The 24,508-nt window shown below is 40.4% G+C and overlaps 1 protein-coding gene across 4 annotated transcripts in view; it reads right to left on the bottom strand.

Moving 5' to 3' along the window:
* SETBP1 (SET binding protein 1) overlaps positions 1-24,508 on the bottom strand; it is a 372,922-nt gene that overhangs the window by 152,386 nt on the left and 196,028 nt on the right. Inside the window, exon 4 of one of the 4 annotated variants that reach the window (XM_064379223.1) lies at positions 20,311-21,473. The exons of the other annotated variants lie outside the window; for them this stretch is intronic. Coding sequence (XP_064235293.1) covers positions 21,279-21,473 — 195 coding nt within the window. The 3' untranslated portion in view covers positions 20,311-21,278. Of the gene's footprint in view, positions 1-20,310; positions 21,474-24,508 lie in introns of those variants that run through there. 4 annotated transcript variants of the gene reach the window in all.

The following is a 24,508-nucleotide window of genomic DNA, read 5'->3' on the forward strand; positions in this document are numbered from 1 at the left end:
TTTATCTATCCATCTATATCTTTCTATCTATATTTAAATTTTCCCAAGTGATTCTCCTATGTACCAAACACTGAGAAGTGGCTAGCCATTCACATCCTCAATGTACATTCACTAGGTAAATAAATTCATTCTAGGAAACTCATTGGCGCTTAATAGTGTAAGTCAGTTTAAAGGTATGAGTTATAAATAGATAGCATCAAGTAGTCGTGTGGCTAAAAAGGCCCTTGATCAATATGAGTCACTGCTGTGGGATCCAGAAAGAATGTGGAGGAACAATGAAACAGGCATCTCTCTATGGAAAGCTATGCTCAGTGACAAGCAAAGCGCCTGAATGAGTTTAGAGTCAGAGTTTCTATTCCTCTGAAGTCTGGGCACTATCACCACAATTATTATACACACCTACCTTTCTAGGACAGCTGATATTTCCAACATTCTGACTGTCTCCACTGAACACTCATATACTGGAAGTCTCAACACTTCAGTACCCAAGGTATACCAACTCTACACGCCCAGAAGTGCACTAAAATCCTACATCAGACCACACGTCTGTATTTCTGGCTTGATGAATGTGGTCACCATAACTAAGAGAACAGCCCGAAGCTCAGATTGTCTTCCCCCATTAGCACGAGAGCTGTCTCCCTCCATCTAAAAAGATGGCCTTGCTTTGCCCCTGCACAGCTGTTCTTGTTCATACGCTGCCAGTTACATGGCTGCTCACTCTTTTCTATTTACCTATTCTCTGAGAGCAGGAGCAGCATTTCCTAGTTTCCTCCTCTCACAGACGCACCTGCAGTGTTTCCCACACAACTCAATTAATGCTATAAACTAGTAAAAGATGATGGCCCCCGCTTGATTCGAGGAACTCATCAGTAAAATGAGCCCGATGTGTCCCAGACCACATGCTGGGAGGAATACGAATTTGTAACACACCTTCTCATCAGCCCCGGGTCGCTAAATAGGGCAGCCTTTTTTTTCCGCGGAGCCTCCATATGTTCGACTCACATGGATCAATAGAAGCACCATATTGTCTTCACAAAAGCTTCAGATCCTCACCCTTTCTAATATACAGAAGGTCCAGATTGTTTTTTCTCAAACACAGGGATGCCCCGAAGCTTCAGCTGACAGCGTGGGATAGGGAAGCAGCCCACAGTGAGTTACATGGCCACAGACTGTGGGCCACACCTCACTAATTTGGGTTTCAAATAGCCCCCAGAGGACCCTGCAGAACTTAAAAGCAGAGAGATTCAGCAACTCTGGAGTGAAAACGCAATCTTAACCTCTAACGTGCTTTTCTGCAACAAGGCAGAAAATCAAAAGTGAGGAGTGCACAGCTGCCCCCCTAAAAGCGAAGCAAAGTCTCAACAGGAATGAGTCAACATGCTCTGGGCGACAGCTGGGTAAACATTTCCAATCAAGCCTCACAGTTTTGATAGAACCGTGTGTGTGTGTGTGTGTGTGTGTGTGTGTGTGTGTCTCACAGTTTTGATAGAAGTGTGTGTGTGTGTGTGTGTGTGATGAAAGTTGGGTGGACTGATGGCTACTTACATATCTGTAACCAAAGAGTACAGAGTAAGAAGGACATTGCCAAACTGGAGAAAATAAAGAGAAACCCAAACGATGGTGGTGATGAAAGCAGACAGATATCACAGGAGGAAAGATGAGGATATTTAACCTGGAGAGTCAAAACTTGGATATAGAGTGGGAAGGGTCAGGGATGATGTCTGTCTTCAAATATACCAAGGGCCAAGGCATGGAAGAAGAATTAGACTTGTACCATATGCATAATTCCAGGAAGAGACTAATGGCGAAAGTAGCTGGGAAACAGATTTCAGCAAAATATAAAATGTTTTCTGAAAATCAAAACTGTTCAAAAATAGAGAAGCTGCTGGAAATTTAAGACAAGATAGAATGTCCTTTTGTCAGAGTCCTTTATGATATGGGAAGTTAGAACAGTGGACCTCTAAGCTACTTTCCAATACCAATTCAAAGATTGTGTGCTGAGAGACTGCCCCTCATCATCTACCAATACCACCCCTTTCAGCCACCTGCCAGGGGGAGGCAATGAAGTAAGTGGCAAATGGCAATGTTAAGAGGATCAAATGTTACAGGCATGCAATACCCAGAAGTCCAACACTTTCACTGAGGCAGTGATCATGCTCTTATTAGGGAGTGTGTGTAAGGAGGGTGGGGTGAATATCCAGGCATGAGGAAATGATTTTTACTCTGCCATTACACTGTTAGGCCAAATCCCCTTTAAGAAGGTTTTTGGATTTGCCTCTTGATATTAATAAATAGCTTACGATGCAAAGAAAAGTGTGATTTTTCTCTTTGGTTGAAATAAATAAAACTAATTATTTAATTTTGCCTGAAGAGAAGTCATTTGGTCCTCAAATTGTATGCTAAACCCAACATTGTTAAATTTATAAGTCATCCTAAAATTCTAAGCCACCTGTCCAGTGGGAAGAAAAGATAGTAACTCATGAGGAGATTACATTCTAACACCATTGCCACCTTCCCACTGGGAGGCAGCATGGGGTAACGGAAAGAGCACTTGTCTGTGAGTCCAACTTCCAGCTCCAACAACTTGCTATGGTAGCTTGAGCAGCCATTTCACTACTGCTGTCAAAGGTCACTGCCATTTTGTAACTCAACCAAAATCACTCAACTGAGAAGACTGAATACCACTTGGCTACACAGTTATATTTGAGGACCCACACTCAGAGAGGGAAAATGGGTTCAAAATACATAGTACTCTCTACTGCTCTTAGGTTTTCCCAATTCTCAATGACTTAAGACTTTTATCCACAGCATTTGATGTGAACTCATAGTGTTTCAATTATAGTTTCTTTTCTTTCCCTTCCCTCCTTTCTCCCTCCCTCCTTCCTTCCTTCCTTCCTCTTCTCCTCTCTTTTCTCTGCTTTCTTTTTCTTTTTCTTTTTTGAGACAGGGTTTTGCTCCTGGAGTACAATGGCATGATCATAGCTAACTGCAACCTTGAACTCCTGGGCTCAAGTGATCCTCCCACGTCAGCCTCCCTAGTAGCTGGGACTACAGGCACATGCCACCATGCCTGGCTACATTTTTTTTTTAAGTTTTGCAGAGATAGGGTCTTGCTATGTTGCCCAGGCTGCTTTTAAACTCCTGGCCTTGAGCAATCCTTCTGCATCGGCCTCCCAAAGGACTAGAATTACAGGTGTGAGCCACTGTGCCCAGCCTCAATTATGTTTTCAACAGTGAATTAGACCTAAATTGTCTTCTGTTTACAGTGGCTGAAATGCATTTAAATTCTCTTGGTGGTCCTTTGCTGATTCCTGGACATCTTAGTACTGTATCTGCCTAATTCCTACCCACACTTTAATTGAATAAAATGGGAGAACACATTTTTTCAAGTGCCTGAAGTGACTCTGGTAATAGCCATGGAGAGTTACTATTTTTCAGTCTATAACATGTATTCAGATACATATCATTGTGGATATAATGAATGGGAATTCTACATGCCTGTAATTAGTCAACATAATTTTATTTTCCTCCTTATATGATTATTTTTATCTGGGCACCAAGGGGGTCTTTTAACATTCAGATTAAACTTCATGACAGTCCAATAAGCACAACACTACTACCTCAATTAAGGACATTGCCACACAGAAGGGTGAAAAAATGATCCAAGTAAGATGATCGGGAATACAAGTCTAGGCATTCCCTATTTACTAGGGAGGCAAACTTAGAGTCTTCTCTGGGAGGAGTATATAAAATGAATTCATATTTACAATTGCTTCCTGCACTGCTAGCTAAATTGAAGTCATTTTGCCAAGATTCACACAGAAGAAGAGAGTACCATTTCCTGTGTTCTCTGGCTGGTTCTGGCGAACAACTTGGAGAGAGGGGAAGTGACTTGCTTGAAGTGATGAGTTAGGAACCTATGAGGCTACTGAATGGAAACTCAAGTGAAATTGGAACAGCTTTTTGTTTTTTATTTCAGACCTCAATCATCTCTTTTCACTCTAAGGTTCTTTACTTAAACTTTTTTGTTTAGTTGCAAGTTGTACTCTCACTGGCTGCAGATCAAGAATGGAGATTTAAAACAAGTGTCCCCTACAATCCCTGTTTAACCCCAGCATAAAGAAATGGACAAAGTTTGGTATACACAATAGACAAGGCAGCAACTCTCAAACTGTTTTGACCATATGAAAGATATAAGAAATACACTTTTCATCATATTCTCCACCTGCACATACAAATAGGTGTTTTTGTGTACATTTTACACATGTTAAAATAAAAATTTAAAGAAACAAAATTTGCACTTTGTATGTATGTATAATGTCTTTTGATAGTTCTCTCTCTCCCTCGCTCCTTCTTTTTTCCTTTCTTTTGCTTGTATTGACCCACTAAATTGAATTCATAATGGGTCATGAATCTCAGTTTGTATAAAAGCAAAACAAAATATCTTATATAAAGTTTAAAAGTGAAAGACTTGTTACGACTTAAAGAAGGCCACACTGGGGTAAGAAGAGAATATTGATCTAGCAGCCAGGAAACTGAGATTCAATTCCTGTTGACTACTAACTACATATAGAGCTAGAAAGTAGGGTGAAGGATGTGGGCTGAAGAGCCTATGTTTGCATCTCACCTCTCTCAGTTACAAACTATATGAATTTAAGCAAGTTACCAAATATCTCCATGTTTCCATTTTCACATCTTTCAAATGGAGCACTCACAGAACCTACCTTCAAGAGTTATTATGAGCATTTAATGAGTTATTGCAGGAGAATTATTGAGAACAGTTCTAATGACTGGCCTTTAGTCAGTGGTCAGTAAATATTATCTAGTACTATTTTAAATTGAGGTGATAGGATCTGTTCTAACCCCTGAAACTTTCCACTTAGGTTGCTTGTTCTTAAGAAGATGAGAAAGAATTAAATGAGAAATGAGTCAAAGCAGTTATGGAAAAAGAACTGGTGATGTCATTTAACCACAAGCTTTTTTTGAGCTAGCAATGGTTGCTAAAATAGTCATCATAATCCTAGACGGCAGAAACTGAAGTAAAAAATCTCAAAAGAGACTCCTAACAATCACACTATATTGGTCAGGAAACATTTAATATACTGTGCTTAAGGTCATGGAGATACCAGAAGAGTTGATTGCTTAGGGTCATAGAAATGCCTGAAGTCTAGTCTAGGAGAGGGTAAACAGAGCTGGAAGGAGATGAAGACCATATTAATAAAGCCTTGGTTGAGAAAATGAGAGGTGTTTAGCTTGGATATGGGAAGATTTGGGGGAGTTCTGATAACTGCTTTCAAATGGTTAAAAAAGTATTGTGTGGATGAGAAACAAAAATCATTGTGTAGCAGTTACAATAAAACCAGTAGATAGAAGTTTCAATAAAACACATTTGAACTTTATATAGAGAATAATTTCCAAACAATAAAAGCTGTCCAGCCACAAAATATATTACCTGGCCAACAGAAAGCTCTCCATCACTGGAAACTTTCAAGAAGAGATGAGATGACCGACTAGGAATACCTAACTGAATTTTTGAATTAGTAACAAGATCAAATCACAACCTACTTTAGAGCTGAAATTCAACACAATAGCACAGGTAAATGGGCTTTAAAAGGCCTAAGCCACATACATATGCAGGTGACATTATGTCAATGCTGTCTGCACCTGTCTGCACCACCTGGTGTATCCCTTTAAGTTCTCAAAACACATATTGTGCTTCCCATCCATAATTTCCATAGAAGGCCATTCCCGAAGTTATGTTGCAAAACTTGGGCTGCCACGTAACTCTCTACCAACAAAATACCTAGGCTTTTGTGCAATTTCTTATCCATAGTGGAGAGTCAATGGAGTTTTATTTTTGTTTACTTTTCTTTCAGCCCTTTAATAGCAAACAAACTATTTGAAGACAATTTAGGCTCCGAATAAACTCCTCACTCCCCCTCTCATGCCTAAAAACTGTCAAAATGTTTGAATATAAAAGGATTATTCAGGATTCATTTTATAAGACATTTGAGCTTAATTTCTGTTTCTTTTAAAGTAGAGTACCTCTCCTCCCCTTAACTTTGAGTCTGGGTTTCTCATTTTGTAGGTGGGTTTGATGAATATGTCTGTTGATCATGTGCAAACTCCTTTGAGAAAATAAAAAGCAATGTTCAAATGTCCAAAAATGTCTTTTACAGTTCCTATCTCAAAACATCTATGACAAAAATCTCTGTGAAAGACATGTGACCTAAAGAGGAAAAAAATGCCTCCATTATACAGAAACCAAAATGGTTTGGCATTTGTGAAGTAGGACTCTGAACTGGTCAGATAAACAGGGAAAGGAAAAATAGAAGACTAAGCAATAGTCCAGGAAATCTGAAAAGTATTTACAGCCAGTTGAGATCATGCAGGCCTCAAATGCATCTTTTTTTTTTTCCAGGAATAGAACATTTGCAGTGTGTTAACTGCATAGTTACAGTAGTCTTGGCTCACTTTTGTGGAACAGACCCACCCATGATGACTTTAGAAGCTGCAGCTGGCGCAAAGCCCCATTATATGACTTGCACTCAAGCCAAGGTTGGGTTTTGATGAGGTCCAATATATCCCACCTCTGTCCTGCACTCACAGGTAAAATCTAAGCACTGCAATGCCTTATAAACAAGAGGTACTTGATATTTGCTGACTGAATGTGTGTAATAAAATGCAGACCGTACCTAGGTGATTAAATATATGAGCACCCCTGTTTCATTTCATTTTGTATTGATGTGCCCCTCTGATATGATTTGGCTCTGTCCCCACCCAAATCTCATCTTGAATTCCCATGCATTGTGGGAGGCACCTGGAGGGAGGTAATTGAATCATGGGAGCAAGCCTTTCCCATGCTGGTCTCATGATAGTGATAAGTCTCATAAGATCCGATGGTTCTATTAGGGAGAGTTTCCCTTCAGAAGCTCTCTCTTACATGGATAGAAGCAGAAGATATCTGCTGCTATCCATGTAAGACATAACTTGCTCCTCCTTGCCTTCCGCCATGATCGTGAGGCCTCCTCAGCCACGTGGAACTGTAAGTTCATTAAACCTTTCTCTCTTTTGTAAATTGCCCAGTTTCCAGTATGTCTTTATAGTAGCATGGAAACAGACTAATACACCTTCTTTGTCAAATGTTTTAGCATTTGATGTTTGCCAAGAACCCTAGACTTGTAATCAGAAGATCCATGTATAAATTCCAATCCAGTTTGGTCACTTACTAACACTGTGAGCCTGAGCAAATCATTTAATCTCTCCATTCTCAGTTCCTTAGAGCTAAAACTTGGACGACAGTGATTGCCTTCACTAGGTTGCAGGTTTTATAAAAAAATAAAATGCAAAAATCATTAGGAAATTACTTTGTAAGCAACAAAGCACTCTCAAGTTTAAGACAAGGTGAAAAAATTATAGTCCACAGGTCACCCTCTTATTTTCTTTCTTCCAGGTGTAGGCTGAGGCTATTTTGAGGGATCCCCAAAATTAAAGAATTAGAGAAAATGGGCATATTTTTAATAATAACTTGATGATATATCATCTCCATAGGATCTATACAAACATCTGCAAATACTACATCTTTGACCTCTAAAAAGATTCCTATAGAAGAGGCTTCCCCATCTGCTAGAGTTTGCTAATCAGGTAAAGAGAAACAAGACATTCTCTTAGATGGAGAAAAACCCAGGACACAGAAGAACCTAGTGCTATATAGAATTAATAGCCTCTTTATGTTTTACAATGTTGTTCTTGCCCTCCTTTTCATATAAAGATTGGCAATACTGCAGTAAGAAAACATAAAACATCCTTGGGGATGGGGTGAGGGGTTTGGGGAGATGCTGGTCAATAAATCCAGGAAACCTATTGTACAACATGGTGACTATAGTTAATAACAAGGCATGGTATGCTTGAAAATGGCAAGGTATTATATACTTGGAAAGTGAAAACAGATTTTAAATATTCTCATCACAAAAAAGTGACAAATGTGTGAGGTGATCCAGATGTTAATTAGCTTGATTCAGCCTTACCATGAATGCACATATCAGAACATCATGTTGTACACCATAAATATGTACAATTTTAATTTGTTAATTAAGTAAACAAGTAAACAAAACTGCTTACTGAATTTAAAAATTCTTCATTGAATGTTGGGAGAAATATACTATCCAATAAAAAGGGAGAACATTTTTAGAGAAATAGGGATTTCTAAGAATTCCTATTGGTCAATTATTTGTAAAAACTGTTCATTGAGGCTTCCCCACATAGATAGCAATGGGTTACCAATATTCAAATTTATCTGTTTTTTTCTATGTATATATAGACATATATCTTTGAAAATTGTCTTGAGTTAACTGTACATCAATAGGCCTCATGTCAATAGTTTAATTTAACTATCTGTTAAGACTTCTGCAGCAGAATGCAACAATTGTGGACTTCAGTATCAGCACTTTTAGGTGCAGAGTTGTTGCAAGTCACAACTAGAAGATGTCATCACCACTCCCTTAGCAATGCTCTGAGATCCCCAGAACAGAAGATGACTTGAGCATCCAAAGACAGTATTTCTTATGACTCCAGTCTACACTCCCCACATGACTGGGACCAAACTGAACTCCGCAGGGAATCAAAACAGTCTACGTTCACTGATCTAAGTCTTTTGGTTGTTTATGGTTGATAGGACAGGCTTTAATAGAGATTATAAATAAGGCTCTGACAGTAGCTCTCAAACTTTTAGAGGAAGAGTGGGCATCTTAGTACAAAGATAACTAACTTCCTCTTTTGATTATTCTCCTAGTTTGGCAAGAAAAATGGAATGTTGTTAAAGCCACAGAGGCTTATGGTTGTCCCTGGAGATTAATGACGGAATCAGAGAAATACTAAAAGCATCAGCAGAATTATTTATCTCTGTTTTGAAATGCTGAAGAAAGAAATGGAGGGGAGTGACTTTATAAAAATTGGAAGAAAAACAAAATGTTTGTTAGGAAAGATATGCAACTTTCAAGTCAATTAAGGCCTACAAGCAAATGAAGTGAATTTGCTGCCATTTTTCCAGAATAAAGCAGAATGAGAGAGAAGCTTCCACTTGCTGGAGTGGTCAGGTGTGTTGATATTTGGTACTATACTTTACATGTTTGGGAAAAAATATGTGGGCAGCATTTCAAACTTAAATCCAAGACAACTCTATAGGCCTCAAGAAGGTATTAAAACTAAAGCAGTCAGCTGACTTGACTCCCAAGACTGACTGTCAACTTTTTCTAGGCCCTCTTTCTTTGTACTTTTTCTTAGACCTCCAATTTACTAGCAATCAGTTTCCATTCTCTAAACTCCTGGGTAAGCTGTCAGTGGCATCAATGTTATTAATCTCAGTGGCCATGTCAATGACAGTCACCACTCATATAAGGCCACACAGAGGATTCACATAATAGAGAGGCATTAGGCCTTAGTAGACAAGGTAAGTCTGGGGAAATGAACAGGCTGATTGTGACAGTTTTAATAAAAGCACAACACTCTCTTATCTGCTATATAACTTTTTGCTTTGCACCAAATGGGAAGTGCATCCTTTTGGTACCAATTCAATTCATAAGGTTTGAGGGAAGATAAATCTTTAACTAAAGCACAGAGTGAACAGCATCAGCTTTGAAATACTTCTTGGGGTCCAGTAAAAAGGCTCTTCCAAGCACTGACCTGAGCAAAACCCCTGGGTGTGTGGGCTCTAAAAGTGGCCTGTAAGTGACATTTGACTAGCTACTAAGAAGGTACTTTTTGCAGGAGGAGCTAATTAACAAGGAGTCAAATTCCTTGGTTTGAGTTTGATTAGCTCTATTTCTCACCAACAGAGGTGCATGGCTTTAGGCTCAAATTATACAAGCCAACTCACCGGGAACCTGGTGTCAAAACTGATCACCCCTCCTGGCAGAGACCAGGACCAGCACCCTGGAATACTCCATCTAGGCAGGAATGTGGAATGCCTATTGTCTGGGATGGAGACTGACTGTTCTTCTAATGTTTCAGTTCCTTATTTGAGCCTAGAAAATGATTTTCTTGTTTGTTCTAGATCTTTAGTTTGGCTCTACTGTCTTGCTCCCCAGCATTCTCTCTGCCTCCCACTGAGCCCTTGCATTTTGGAATCTGGGTTCCAGGTATTTGCAATTGGATAACCTGCTGTCGCTCCTCGACATGATCTTTGTTTGACTACCTCTGCTTAGGTTCTTGACTCCTCCTGGCTTTCCCCTGCTCTAATAAGCCCTGGGTATCCTGGACACAGCTGGCCACTTGCTCACTATTTTTTGCCTGTCTTTTCCTGTTGTCTGTGGCCTGAGAATTTTACTCACTCTGAGTGGGTATCACTGATCCTAGCCTATCCTCGCTTCTGTATTCTTATTTTGCAGATCTGCTGTGGCTCTTGGCCTCAGCCTGTGCAAACTACAGTCTGTTTTCCTACTACTCAGGGTTTAGTCAAAAACAGAGAAAAGCCTTCTGTTTTGTCATCTCATTATCAGAGCTGCCTTCTCTGCTCTAAGGTTAGGAGTCTCTAGTCCTATCAAGAGGGAAATTCACAGGTAATCATGTTCATGCTCAGAATAGTCAGAGATAGCTGTAAATACCTGGTTGGCTGCAACAATGTGCCAACCAGGCGACTGGGGACTTCCCCAGTGAGAACAGCAGACCAGTAGATAAAGGAGGTGTAATTTCTGGGTGTGAATGACTCATGGTCTCCAAATGAGTGCTGCTCAGCTCTCTTCAGTCATCAAACATGTCCCAAAGGCCCACTAAGAGCCAGATGCTGCATGAGGAATAGGAGGAAAAGGAAGTCTCCTTTTATTGGGCACCTACATTGTATCATGCACTTTACATTGATCATCTCTAATCCTTCCAAAAACACTCAAAGGGAGTTCATGTCCCCACTTGGCAAATGAGAAAAAGAAGTTAAGTAATGTTCTGAAGGTCATACACCTACTAAGAGGAAGCACACAATTTTAGAACCAATTCTATCTGACCCCAGTGTCCAAGTTCTTCCCAGATACCACACAGCCACACTACTCACTAATTTACTAATTCATTCACTCATTCATTTAGCCAACAAGCATTCCTGAGACACTGCTGCAAGCAAGGGTCTCTGATAAGCTAAGTGTGATTAGACCCTTTGTTAGGAATTAGAAGGTCACTTTGGAGGAACTCAGTGGGAAACACTTTGGGACTTTACCATGCTGTCATCTACGTGTGGTATCAAATGAAATAGTTGGCTTCCCTTTAACTAATAATAAAATGTACAGTCCTCTAGTCTTTCACAAGGAGAAGTGATTGCCAAACTAATAAAAATCCCAAAGATGAGTTTTCTCCATATTTCTGACAGGTGCTTATGTTTAAGAGGAATTTAATATACCTAAAAGGTGACAGGGCCCTTCCTGCAGAAAACACCTGTGCAGATCTAAGGGCTAAGATTCTAAATATCGCTTTTTTAATTTTAAGTGAAAACTTTAAATATGAAAGTACACTATCCTATTAGGAAAAATATGTGCTAATCAAAAAAATAAGAAGACAAGAGAGAGGAAGACTTTGATCCAAGTAAATTTAGGAACATCTTGGACAAAGAGAAGATTTAAGTAGTTAATCAAGACAGCTCACTGTCCCAAGCAGTAAGCTCTGGAAATGCTACACCTATTCTGAAAATCTTTCATTTATACTTTTTACAGCTTCTGGAGGTTCCATCTTTATAGGAATGGAATGGACAAGAATAAAATGCTAGAGGCTGGAAGTCTTCCAAGGCACCATTCAAGTATGCACCTCCCATTTGCTACATAAAGAAACTGAGACACACATCAGCCAAGACACACTGGCCACATAGCTTAGTCCTTTTCTTGATCTGCCTGATTTTTTATTATTAATTTTATAACATGCTTTGGGACATGGTCATGTTGCTTTCTAATTTTCCACGCATGAGACTTTTGTCCCTATCAAACCATCCGACTATATGTTGCAGCCAAACTATCCAGCAAAGCAGGTATACAGCATAGTTTGTGGCACACCACTCCAGTTCATTGAGAACTCAAGAAGATAAACTGCATTAAATACAAGAATGAAGCATGGAGGATACAAGGAATAGCAGAATTGAGGTAATTTTCACAGGGTAAGTCACCTTGTCTTTTGATTTTTTAATGAAATGGGAACATGTGAAGCTTGGAGATGTAGCCTGGGAGCATGTTTTCCCTGTCCACCCACGATCCAGGGCTGGTATCCACAAAATCTCAGCCGAAATCTCTAGTCCACCTGCACTCAGGTTGTCAGTGACCTTGATATCAGTTGTGAAATGTTTACTTTCCGAGGTCTAAGGTTACAGCTGCTCAACAATTTCTAACTCCTCGATTCCTCCAAATACATGAGAAGCAATGCCACATGGATTAGCTTTTTAATCCTATCAGGTTCACATTCCAGGGGATCAGTTTCAATGTTCATGTGTTACCAAAAAGTGGGAATCCAGCACATACTGAAATAGAAACTCCTTAGTGATTGTGGTACAGTGTCGTTCCCAAGATGTTCTGAAGAATATTACTGCTACGACATACTAACAAGTGTCATAAAAAAAGGATTCTATGGCCTAAAAGTCCCTGTCTTGGGTTCATATGCTCATTTACTAGTTAAGAACTCTGAGAATATTGATAATACTCAATGTTGTTTTTTATTTAACTCTGCCTTTGCCAAATCTATTTGATTACAGATTCTTTCAAGAAACATCCATAACATTCCAGGAAATATGGTTTTCAAAATGTTGATCAAGGCCATTTCACACATAAGAAAACTGAGAGCTAAGGTTGCAAAGGGAATTTCTTAGAGTCAGCCAAGTAATGACAACTTCAGGTCTAGACGCCATTCTGATACCATAAAAATCTAAGGTGGTGAGCTTCACCTGGCTTTGGCTCAAAGTGACAAGGTCATCTTTTAATGCATGTCCCTATAAAATAAAATCTAGAGACTATTCTAAAAGTGTTATTGGTGGTCATTCCTGGGTAGGATTTAAGGTAATCTTAAATTCTTTAATTTTAATTTTCCAAATTTTCTACAATACTTATGTATTACCATAGTAATCAGATATATGTAATAAGAGATACGTATTTTATGTCTGTAGTAATATACCTATGCACTGACTCATGACATACTGAGAGACCCAGTTACCCATGCCATTTATTTTTAGAAAACAAACAAACACACTCTTCAAGGTGCAGCAGGGTCTGGTAGAGTGGACTGGAATAAATTTTATTTAAACAAGAGTATTTTCACTGACACGTTTTCCATGTGTCATCTTTTGGCAATCATCAAAACTATTTCCCTGATGGCATATTTGTGAATTACTCAGTTGCTGGGGATTCCAGTTCAATTTTTTCTAATGACCTTCTTCTGGCTTCTGAATCCAAAGTCAGTTTACAAAAGTTCTGGACCCAAAACTAGGGAGTGGGAATTATGGCCCCTGGGCTCCCAATGCTGCCATGGAAAGGTTCTGCTAGGACCAACTTTCCTCACCCAGTCAAGGTGTGGCAAAAGCCTTGGGAAGAGGGGCAGAGAAAGAGGGGACATATGAGATATAATGACTTGAGAAAGGCCAGGCTGGAGAGGGTTTTACAACTGCATTTATTGAAAAAGCACTCTGTTCCAGGCAAAGTGCTAGGTCTGTTACATGCACACTTAATCCTTCTTATGCCAAATGAGGTGAATATTGTTCCCTCCATTATACGCATGAGAACACTGAGGCTCAGAAGAGTAATCCACCTTGAACAAGGTCATTGAGCTAGCTAGTGTTGAAGCTGTGATTCAGCCTCAGTTCTCGCTGATCCTGTACCTGCAGAAAATCCTCTAGTCTACTCCTTGCCTTTGGATGCTACTTAAAGCATCCAGAGATGGGGTGCTAACTAGGCACATGGGAGTGAGATCATTTCGTTGCTGGGAAATTTCTCCTAAATAAACTGAAAATCTGCCTCTTTCAACCAACTCCCACTGGTTCTAGTTTTCCTTTGGGGAGCAATTAGTTTAGCAGAAATGCTAAATCTCTTGTATACATAAAAGAGAAATGTATAAAGATGCCATCAGTACATAATACATACTTCCCTGTTGTCTCATGTCTGAACAAAAAGGGAAAGAGATCTTAGAGTGTGAGGGCCTTGCTTTTAACCCCAGTTCTGCCATTTCACCATTTAACAGCTGAGAATTTTGGGGAAAAAAAAATCCCTTAATCTGCCTCAGTGTCTACTTTTCCTTTTGTAAAACAGAGTTAATTATCCTTGCCTATTTCACATTTCTAGTGCTCACCAAGTATAAGAAAGCCCTTAAAATTGCTTCATAAATGTATGCTATTTATTGTTTCATATCCTATAAATAAGTTTAGTGAATGATTTGTTCCATGCATGCAAGGAAAGGCTCTCTGGCCATAAGTTTCAGTAGAGGGTCCTGTACCTAGTGGAAATGAATTAATATGATGACAGACAACCTGATTAGCTAATCTAGATGGATATATATTTAAGGAAAGTGGAGTTATTAAGATTAGCACAAGAGTTAAGTTTCTCAAAATGGCATGCTTATACCATATACTTATTTTAAAGACTTCGTGGAGAAAGATGGAGGAAGAGTATTAGCTGCAAGAAGAGAATTTATTTTCACAACTGAGCTACATTAGGCCCAACCTCAAGAGGGGAGACACAGGATCACACCCCACTGAGATTGCTTTTGATGAATCCCATCTCAGAATGTCTTTCTCATAGTGGAGCCTATGTTACCAAGTCAGAGCTGTCCTCTGAGTTCACATGTGAACAAATGAATCTCCTTACAGACAAAGAGATCGGTCACTGAGTATTTCCCAATCCACGTTAATGAGAAAGCAGAATGAGGCAGCTCCATCTCTCTGCCATTGGTGGTGAAGTTACTGATGCTGAGTACATGTGGCAAGGTTTGATGCCCTTACCTCCATTTACTGCTTCATATGTTATCTCATGATTTCTGAGAGTCTTTCCTGTCCCCAGCATGTGCAGGAGACAAGCTCTGACTCTTATCTGAGAGCCAGAAATGTTATCTGAACAGAAGCTGGCTGCAGAAACACTGGTGTCAAACCAAATGGACTGGATGAAGTACCTCTTCTTAGGGGAAACATACACATAAATGCATGCACGCATGCACGCACGCACACACACACACCCCCCTAGAATAAATGATCTGCAAGGCTGCTGTAGCCCATAGCATGAGTCCTGCCATGCGAATCTGATATCCTATGACCTATTCTTCCTGTCTGATCCCATGTGTGCCTTCCCATCTAAAATAGGACCTGACCCATCCTTGTGAACAGGGAGTCCTCAGCAACAGCTTGGGGAGGGAGGGTTTGAGGAGTTCAAGAGTCACTCACCAGGAGGCAGTGGCAGCTGCTTTTGAATTTGGAGAATTCTTTCTTTGCAACCAAAGGGGACTTTATCATAGGTATGAAGGAGAAAGAGGCAGGTTTTAAAAAAAAAGACACAAAGGTTGCTTGTCACACAGCAGAGGGAAGAGAATAGCTTCCCATTCTCCTTCAGGCTCTGGCCCCGGATGACAGCTGAGCACAAGTGGAATCAAATCAGCCTTTAGCGCTTCATCCACACCCCCAGCAGTCATAGATACAGCTTCCACTTGAGCTGTCAGCCTGACCAAAGTGTTCAGCAAATGCCCATGATTAGCACCTTCCTGGACTGAGAGTGTAAATGGAGAATCACATCTCAGTCCTCAAAGTAGCGGCAGTCACACACCCAACCATTTCTATGGAGCCAAATGTAAACAAAACATGAATGCTCCAGTATACTCTTTAAATTTTGTTTTCTCTGCTAAAATATTGGGGATTAGAGTAGATATCTTCCTTTCTTCTCTCTTTCCATATTCGAAATGATCTGTATGTTTGACATTTCACCAAATGACTCTCAAAGGGAGACAATGAAAGTCCCCGCACCCCCATTTGTCAGTATTTAATGCTTAATGAACTCTTGGCGAGTCTCTCCTCCCAGCTACATGTTTGTTATTGCTGCTTAATGTTTATCTGTCCGACACTCCAACATGCCAAGAAGCCTTGCTCGTAATCAGAAATATATATTTATTAACTGGTTGGTTAATCTACACAGAGATTTTCTGGAGATTGCCACATTCACTAAGAACCACCAAACCCAGCTGTGCTCTTTATATTTAAATCCCAGGCATTCTCCAGTGAGGGGCGGGGGCACTGGGTCCAGCCTGCCCAGCCTGCCCCTGCCTCCATCTCAAAGATAATCTCCCTCAGCTGTGTATAAATCTGGATCGAACGAAGGACGTTCAGAGCTCTAAGCCTTTAGGTGCAAAAGATTCTCCACAAATGCATATTCAGAGTAAACAAAACCCATCAGGCCCCTGCAAGAGTCCGACGCCTGATTGCACTAAACACATCACGATGGAATCTGCAATTGGCAAAGTAATTGGCGTTATTACAGCTGATGGGGAATTTCTGATGCTGCCTGAGCTCTCCTTTGAAATAATACTCAGCCATTTAATTTGTCCAGCTCTTGTTTAGCTGATTGCTCTTTTCGGCTGGAGTTTATCAAGAATGAAATGTGCTGTCTCTCTAGATGCCTGCAGGATGAGATTTCTTTTTGCCAACACCCTCCCCTCTCCTCTTACCCACCCCTGCCTTAAGCCACTGTTCACAAGATGCCAAGATACCAAAAATGCAATGGGCTGGAGGTGGGTGAATGAAACTGATTTAATTCAAAGCTGTCTACTTTTGGTTCCACCTCCAGAGGTACCTGAACATTCCTGTTATACCATAAAATTATGGTGAGTGGCAAGTAAATCTCCAAAACTTGATTGTCCTAAAATAGGCTCACGAAACTTGTGAACTCCAAAAATAAGACATGTAGTAGAAGACATCTTTGATATGCTCCCAAGGCCAGAAAGCATTACAGTAATTGTCAGAATTTGTACCCTTTGTTAAGGGATTTGCTTTGGCCCCTGAGTATATAAACAGCACTAGAATGGGTCCCACAAATATTTATTGAGCAACTACTTTTTGCTCGAAGCACACAGATTGTATTTACACCATGCTTGATATAGTTTGGATATTTGTCCCCACCCAAATCTCATGTTGAAATGTAATTCTCAATCTTGGAGGTGGGGCCTTGTGGGAGGTGTTTGGATCATGGGGGCAGATCCCTCATGACTGACTTGGGCTCTTGGTGATAAGAAAACTCTGTCTCTGAGTTTGCACATGATCTGGTCATTTAAAACGTGTTGCACCTCTGCCCCTATTCGCTCTCTTGTTCCTGCTCTGGCTATGTGATATGCCTGCTTCCCCTTCACTTTCTGCCATGATTGTAAACTCCCTGAGGGCTCCCGAAAAGCCAAACAGATTCCAGCACCATACTTCCTGAAAAAAGCCTGCAGAACCATTAGCCAACTAAACCTCTTTTTTTCAAATACATTACTCAGTCCTGGGTATTTCTTTGTAACGGTACAAGAACAGCCTAATACAATGTTCACCTCACATTCTCTACTTCGGGAATTCTGTTCCTACCCATATCAAAGGCGGGAAGCCAAATTTAGCCAGCTGCATTTTCTCACAATACAATTAAGGGTGGCACAGACCTCTCTTTTTTCCATCAGCAAAGTACTTGCCCTATCACCACGTCAACAATGGACTATTTGCTGGAAACAAGAGTCCTGCAGCCTGGATGGCTCTCTTCTGCAGATGCCCTCTTGCTCTCCCGATGGCCCATTAAATCCAAAACACATGTGCTTCTTGAATCATCTCTTATTTTTCTTTCATATGGAAGCAACTGAATTTAGCAGTGTGAAAGTCATCATATAAAATCCTTAAAAATCCCTAAGTCCTAGTGCAGTCTCTCCAAACATCCAAATGCCCTTTGGTCCGGTTCCTCACTGACGTTTCTGGGCAATCAATTACTGCACCTGTGTATCTCCCACAGGGTAGGAGCCAAAGTGGACCTCCAGAAATATGCGGAGGATCACTGGGCCTGAGAAGTTTGCTGAAATGGGGCAATACTCTGTGGATGAATGATCTCCTGATACATTTGTTTAAAAAAATCATTTTTAGTACCCTATAGCCATTCCTCTTCCATGAGTAAAAGATAAAATGTGAGTTCAGAAAGTGCCATAGGTGGGAAGAGAAGGAAACAGTCAATGAAGGCAAGTGTAGGGTGCTCCCTTCTCCCGATGAAACAGTCCCTACCCAACCCTTAGCCTGTTCTCATCAGTCTCTGTCCTCCTCAATCCCCTCCTGGGGCCATTCTCCCAAGACCACAGTGTTTATCATTGCTCATTTAGAATGGCAAGCATTATAAACAGCCTAGTGAAAGGTTACGTGAATCTAGGTTTTGTGGGTTTCATTTATTTTGTTTGTTTGTTTTTTTCCTCTTGGATAATCTCAAACTCTAGTCATATGGTCTTGGGAAGGTGCAATTTGTGTCCTAATCCTGACTTCAGCAGTCCAAGATCAATTTCAATTACGTAATTTATAAGAGTAATAAGAATTATAGTACACATTTAGGGAGTGTTTACCAGATGCCAGATACTTTTCAATGGGCCTATCTACTCAATCCTGTTAAAAACTCCATGGGATAAGTATCCTTCCTCTACTAAGAAGGACTCTACCCATAAAAGTTAAATAACTTACAGAGGCACACAGCTAGTACAGGGCAGACCTGTGATTCAGACCTATTAGTTTGGTTCCAAAATCATTGCTCTTAACTACCAAGCTATAAAGTAATGGGAAATGTTCTCTGTGCTTGATACTAGATACAGCAAGGTGGGAGAGATTTATGTTTTGTTGCTAAACAAGCATCAATTTTTACTATTTATAGCTGTAAAAATTACAACAATATCACAAGAAGCTTTTCTCTCCATGCACCATTGCCTTGGGTCACCCATTAGAAACAGGAGTTCTGCCAGTAACTCTGGTACACATTTTTAGGAAGGTGAGAGGTATACAAAGGAAATCATGGCAGACCTGGAGGGCGGTGGAAGAGGATGGCCACTATCAGGAAACTACACAAAAAATGTAGTCGAGGCTGTCTGCAGTCTTAACCCAGCCTCCAAACACAAGCAAGCAGATGTCTGGAAGAAGCCACGTGAGATCTGCAAGATGTTTTACTATGAGGGCCCCTCTCATGTGGAGATCTCCTGACACCTCTCAATAGATGTCTTTTGTTTGGTACAGCATGGTAGGAAACAGGGTGGGTAGACAGGTGCAAGAACAAAAAGGTTAGAGTAGGAGCCAGGTAGTGAAGTTGGAAGGAACTAAAAAAGCGAGCTTGGTTATTTGTTGTGGAGACGGGCATCTTCCATCCTCAGAGGGAGGCTTGGAACTATCCTGATAAAGGAATTAAGAAAAAGAAAGCTTTCAAACCCTAAAGGTGATTTGTGAATTTGTATTTACTACACAGGAGTCATTCCTAGACCTAAAAATGTACAGAGCACGGTCATGTATCATACTAACATTTTAGACACAGGAACATATGATGCTGTAACTAAATCTACTAATAAACGCAGACATTAGAGATACAGTACAAAACATCAATAACCCCAGGCCTCAAGTGAGCAAGAATTACAGGAGAATTTTTAAGAAGCTCATCTTTAGGCCTCTTTACCAAAAGGACTGAAGAGAAAAAAACAAGAATGAAAACCTGAAGATGTAGAGACAGTGGAAGGAATCACAGAATAAGTAAATCTTTGGAGTCTCAAGGAGTCAGAGACATTATCTACTTCTACACCCTTGTTGCTAAGGGTACCATTCAGAGTTAATTCAAGCAGTTGGCTTCACTTTGTTTATATTTCCACTGTGAAAAAAAATGGAGTTTAAGTCAGATTTTGAAAAATGACATCATATTTGAATATACTAGCAGAGATGACTTATACTGATTCCCTTGATCAAGTGGAAAAAATTTTCTGCATAAGAATAATCACTTCCCCACCAACACCTACCTGTCATCTATCAATTTTCTCACACGTGACCTTCGGCACATTAGGTTTGTTTTAAAGTCAGGCCCACCTGCACACAGCCCCTCAGATGGTCAGAACATATTGGAATTAAAAAAGAAAATATTCACTGAGGTCTAGAGATTTAGTATCCCAGGAGAACTTATTAAGACTTCAGAATATTCCACTGAAATGCCAGACTTTCTGGAAAACACCTGGAGAACTTCTTTCTCCAGGACCAAATGCCAATGCTGGTAAAAAAAAAAAAAAAAAAAAAAATCTACTAAAAACACTGTGAAGGCAAACAGTGCAAAGAAAATGTATACTACTTATGGGAGGAAACTGTTGATTTCATGTAAGAGAGTAAAAGCATCAGTTTGGGCTTCAGTGTGAGGTGTATGTATGCACGTGGGCAAATATTTTTGTTTAAAATGCCCTGTTATTGTCACACGTCTGGTAAAAAAAAAAAAAAATTAAATGGGTTTCCTCAGGAATTATGAGAAAAGATACACATTGTGTGCAGTTATCCTAAAAATAGCAAGAAAGAGACTGTTACAAGTGGAACCAACCATTTTTTGGGGGGTGAGGGTGAAAATTATTCCTATTACAAATATTCACATATAGGCTCATAGAAGAAGAAAAAGACAAAGCAGAAGTCCAAATCCTACTCTTTTATTAAAACCAGAAAAGCTCAGTGTTGGTTAACTAGAACAGAGCTTGTCAAATGATCTTTGATGAAGGACCAGATGTTTTGTCCTTAATTCATATTTTTGTATGGATACTTTGGTAAAATACTATAAAGATAAATCAGTAGAAAAACATTCACACGCTTGGGTATCACAAAAACGTCAAACTGCTATAAAAGTTTCTAAAAGTATCCCATAGTGGACCAGAGACACACACTTGACAGGCCAGCAGTGGCTTGCAGCCCATACTCTGCATAGCATGGGATCAGAGAGCAAAGATCCATGGCACAGCTGATACAAGGCAAGCTAGAAAAAAGGCCTAGAGAATAAAGGCATGTGTTTACTAAGCGATCGTCTGAGCAAGCCAACTCATGGGATCAAGCCTGCCCTGGAAGTCAGTGAATGCTGCGTGGGGGCCGTCTAATGCATGATCTCTCCAGGGCAGCATTGTGAAGCTGGATCTTTCTGGGTATCTTTTAGACCCACAGAGAATGTCTACACAGCAGGCAGAGAAGACCATAAACCCAAATGCCATCACTCGCTAGTTTACAATCTTGGGCAAGTCTCAATTGTTGAATGGAAAGAACCGGGAATGAACACAGGTGAGGGCTTTACAGAATCCATGCTAAGTTATACTTCTTGTGCCCAGACTGCAGATTCGCTGTGAAAGGGGCAGAGTGAGAGAGATAACCGGGCTTTGTGGGGAATGGGCTCCAGGGGGCAAGAGATGCACACGGCACGTTCCTGGGATATGAATGGCTTTTTGAATGTGAGGCCTTGGCCTCTTCTTTTCTTCAAGACTTCCTCCTTACTGGAATCTTTAATCTAGAAAATGAGGAGGCTGACTTGAATTTTGGAGAGCTTCTGAAAATACCAATATCCAGACCCCATCCAGACCAATTCAATCCACACTACAGGGGTTAGGACTGGATTCCCGTATTTTTCAAACTGCCCTGATAATTCCTGTCTGCAGCCAAGGCTGGGAATGGCAGCTTTTCGTGGTCACTAGGTCTCATTCCATTTTAAAATAGAGGTGTGGGAGTGTGGGAGGGTGTAAGGAAGCTCCAGCTGCAGGACTTCCTTATACACTCACTGCTCTGCTTTGGGATGGCTCTTTCCTAAATAGCAAAGTAAATATTATGTGGTGAAGTCAAAACAAGAAACCTGTATCCTCACTGCTAGCTCTGCCTACCTCTGTCTCACATCAGTTTCCTCCTCTGCGGGAGGAAAAACCATGATTCTCCCTTTGAGAGTTTGCGGAAGGACAGGAATGAGAACAGCAAGAAACTATTTGCCAAGGTGGAAGCATTCAAAATGCTCTGCAGCAATTCTCTCTATTACTCAAATGAAGAAATTGCTTTTTCATAGACCTTGTCAAAGATCAAGGAAACTCAATATAATCTTTGAAAATGAAGGTGAAGCCACTTGTCCTGAACTGACCAGTGGTCACACTGGTCTGTGTTCTCTGCAGAGATAAATCTAATTCGGGATGGCATAGCGTAAGTGGTTAAGAATACAGATGCTGGAGCCAGACTACCTGAGTTCAAATCCCACTTCTGGCACATACTGGCTGGGTGACTTAACTTCTCTGTGCCTCTGTGTGCTGACTTGTAAAATGGGGATAATGTTCCTATTGATTTCACAAAGTGTTGTAAGGATTAAGTGACAAAATACATGGAAAGTTCAAAGAGTACCTCCCGGCATCTATATATGCTCAGTAAGTCCTTGGTGTATGTGTACTGAGCCAAAAGCAGAGTAAACATGCACTACTACTAACTCTAGTCTAATGAGGCTCGGTGCCCTGGAAAACCCAGAGTTTCCATTTTGCTCTTTATAAGTGTTGATGCTGAACTTGTAGACAGCTGATGTCCATTTAGAGTTGAGTCAGATAATGGTGATTTTGTTCTGAAAAACCTGATCAACCCTAGAAGAACAAGCAACCTGGGAACTCAGGGATATCCTTCTACAAAAGAAAAGAGCTGTCGGAAGACTCTCGCTCCCCTTCTAACTCTAACTCCCCTTCTATTTCCCAGTGTAGCAATACCCATCTGTAGCAATCAAATACGTAGACGCTGGTCAAAACACCAGCTGCTGTCCCAGCCCCTGCCCTGCTTCAGCCTTCCTTTTTCTGTTGGGAGATAAGCACAGTGAGGTTTCTCTCCATGCAGAAACTCCACAGTCACACCTTCCTAAAAAGTAGCTTCTCCTCTCTGAACACTTGGGGGTTTTGCATCAAAACTTTGAGGTGAGAGCTCGTGGAACCCAGGATTGTTCTGCAGATGTTGTGTCCTCTGGTAATCTCTGAGTAGGACTAATTGTGGGGACTAAGGAAAGTGGAGAAAGGGTTCATTTGAGGAGGACTGAGCCTTCCTCCTTTGGACACTTAATTGTTTTTACTCCAGGAATGAACACTGCGCTTCTTGTAGGCCCTCACTTTGGTTAACAGCATCCTGAATTCTCCAGCTACTGAGCAACTGCTGGTCCACTAATTCTGCCACCAAACTTATAGGCATTCATCTGCTCCGTGATACCCCGACTGTCCTCAGCCCACCATCATTCCCTACTACTCGTCTGGACCAACAGCACAGACTGAGTGCTGGATCCGCTCGTGGTTTCATCATGCCTTCTACTCACTGAGGAATCTTCTTCCATCACAGTTCTGACTCTTTCCTGCCCTCAAACCTTCAATGCCTCCCATTGTCTTCAGATAGATTCCAAAAATCTAAATTCTGTTTCCTGATTCAGACAAACCAACTAAACATGGTATATTAAAAATGATCAGAAAAGTCTGAATATGAACTGTGTATTTGAAAATATTTTAAAATTACTGGTAATTTTAATTGATGTGATAATGGCATTGTGATTGTGCTAAAAAGCCCTTATGTGTTAGATTAAATTAGTGACATTATTTATGAGTGAAATAACATGATGACTGGGATTTGTTTTAAAGTATATCCCCAAAAAATTTAAAATTAAAAACAAAAGTAGATGAGAGTATAGATAAGTCTGGAAAATGGTATGGTAACGATTGGGAAAGCTATCCGAGTGGCATGCTGGGGTGCAGAGCTGACTGTCAAAGACTTTGCCAACAGGTTTCTAAACCACTGGTAGCTTAAAACTGGTCATGATGGAGATATTTACATAACAGAAATGAGCAAATGCTACAAATGTGGGCTTTTTAAGCAGCATATCATTGAGATTGGATAATAGGTACATGGGTTTATTATATTATTATGCTACCTTTTGTGTAAGTTTGAAAACTTTAATAACAGTTAAATTTTAAGTCCAATTGATTTTCCAGACTTTTATTTTTTAAAAAAAAAACAACTATTATTACATTTTGAAGACCTTTAAGACCTGAAATTTGGACCCACTTTAATTTGTATGTAATTTCCCAACATGCTTTCCTCTGAGGCTCGGCAATGAAATCACTCCAGACCTCCGATTATACCCAAGCATCACCACTCTTGTCTTGGCCTTCATCCATGCTTCCCCTGCTCTGGAATACGTCTACTGCCTCACTTTCTTCTCACCCATCCTGCCCCAAGTATAATAGCACCTCTGCCTGGAAGACTTCCCTGCTCGTTCTAAGACATAATATTTCTTCTTCATCTGAATTTTTAATTAACTTACTGCACTTCTCTAATGGAAGAAAACAACACCTCACTGCACATTCCAGCCATGCTAGGCTGGTTTCACTTGCATTGTCTCATTCAATGCTCATACTCTCTGTGAAATAAGCTATACAACTCCTTTGCTTAATAAGGTAAATCAAGATCAAAGACATTAGGTAACTTCGTGAGGGTCGCAAAAGTAATACTGGTGGCAGAACATTCCAGAACAGTCAACATCTGGGGAAG

Source organism: Aotus nancymaae, unplaced genomic scaffold, assembly GCF_030222135.1.
Source record: "Aotus nancymaae isolate 86718 unplaced genomic scaffold, 86718_ANA_hifiasm-v0.15.2.pri h1tg000020l, whole genome shotgun sequence".
NCBI lineage: Eukaryota > Metazoa > Chordata > Mammalia > Primates > Aotidae > Aotus > Aotus nancymaae.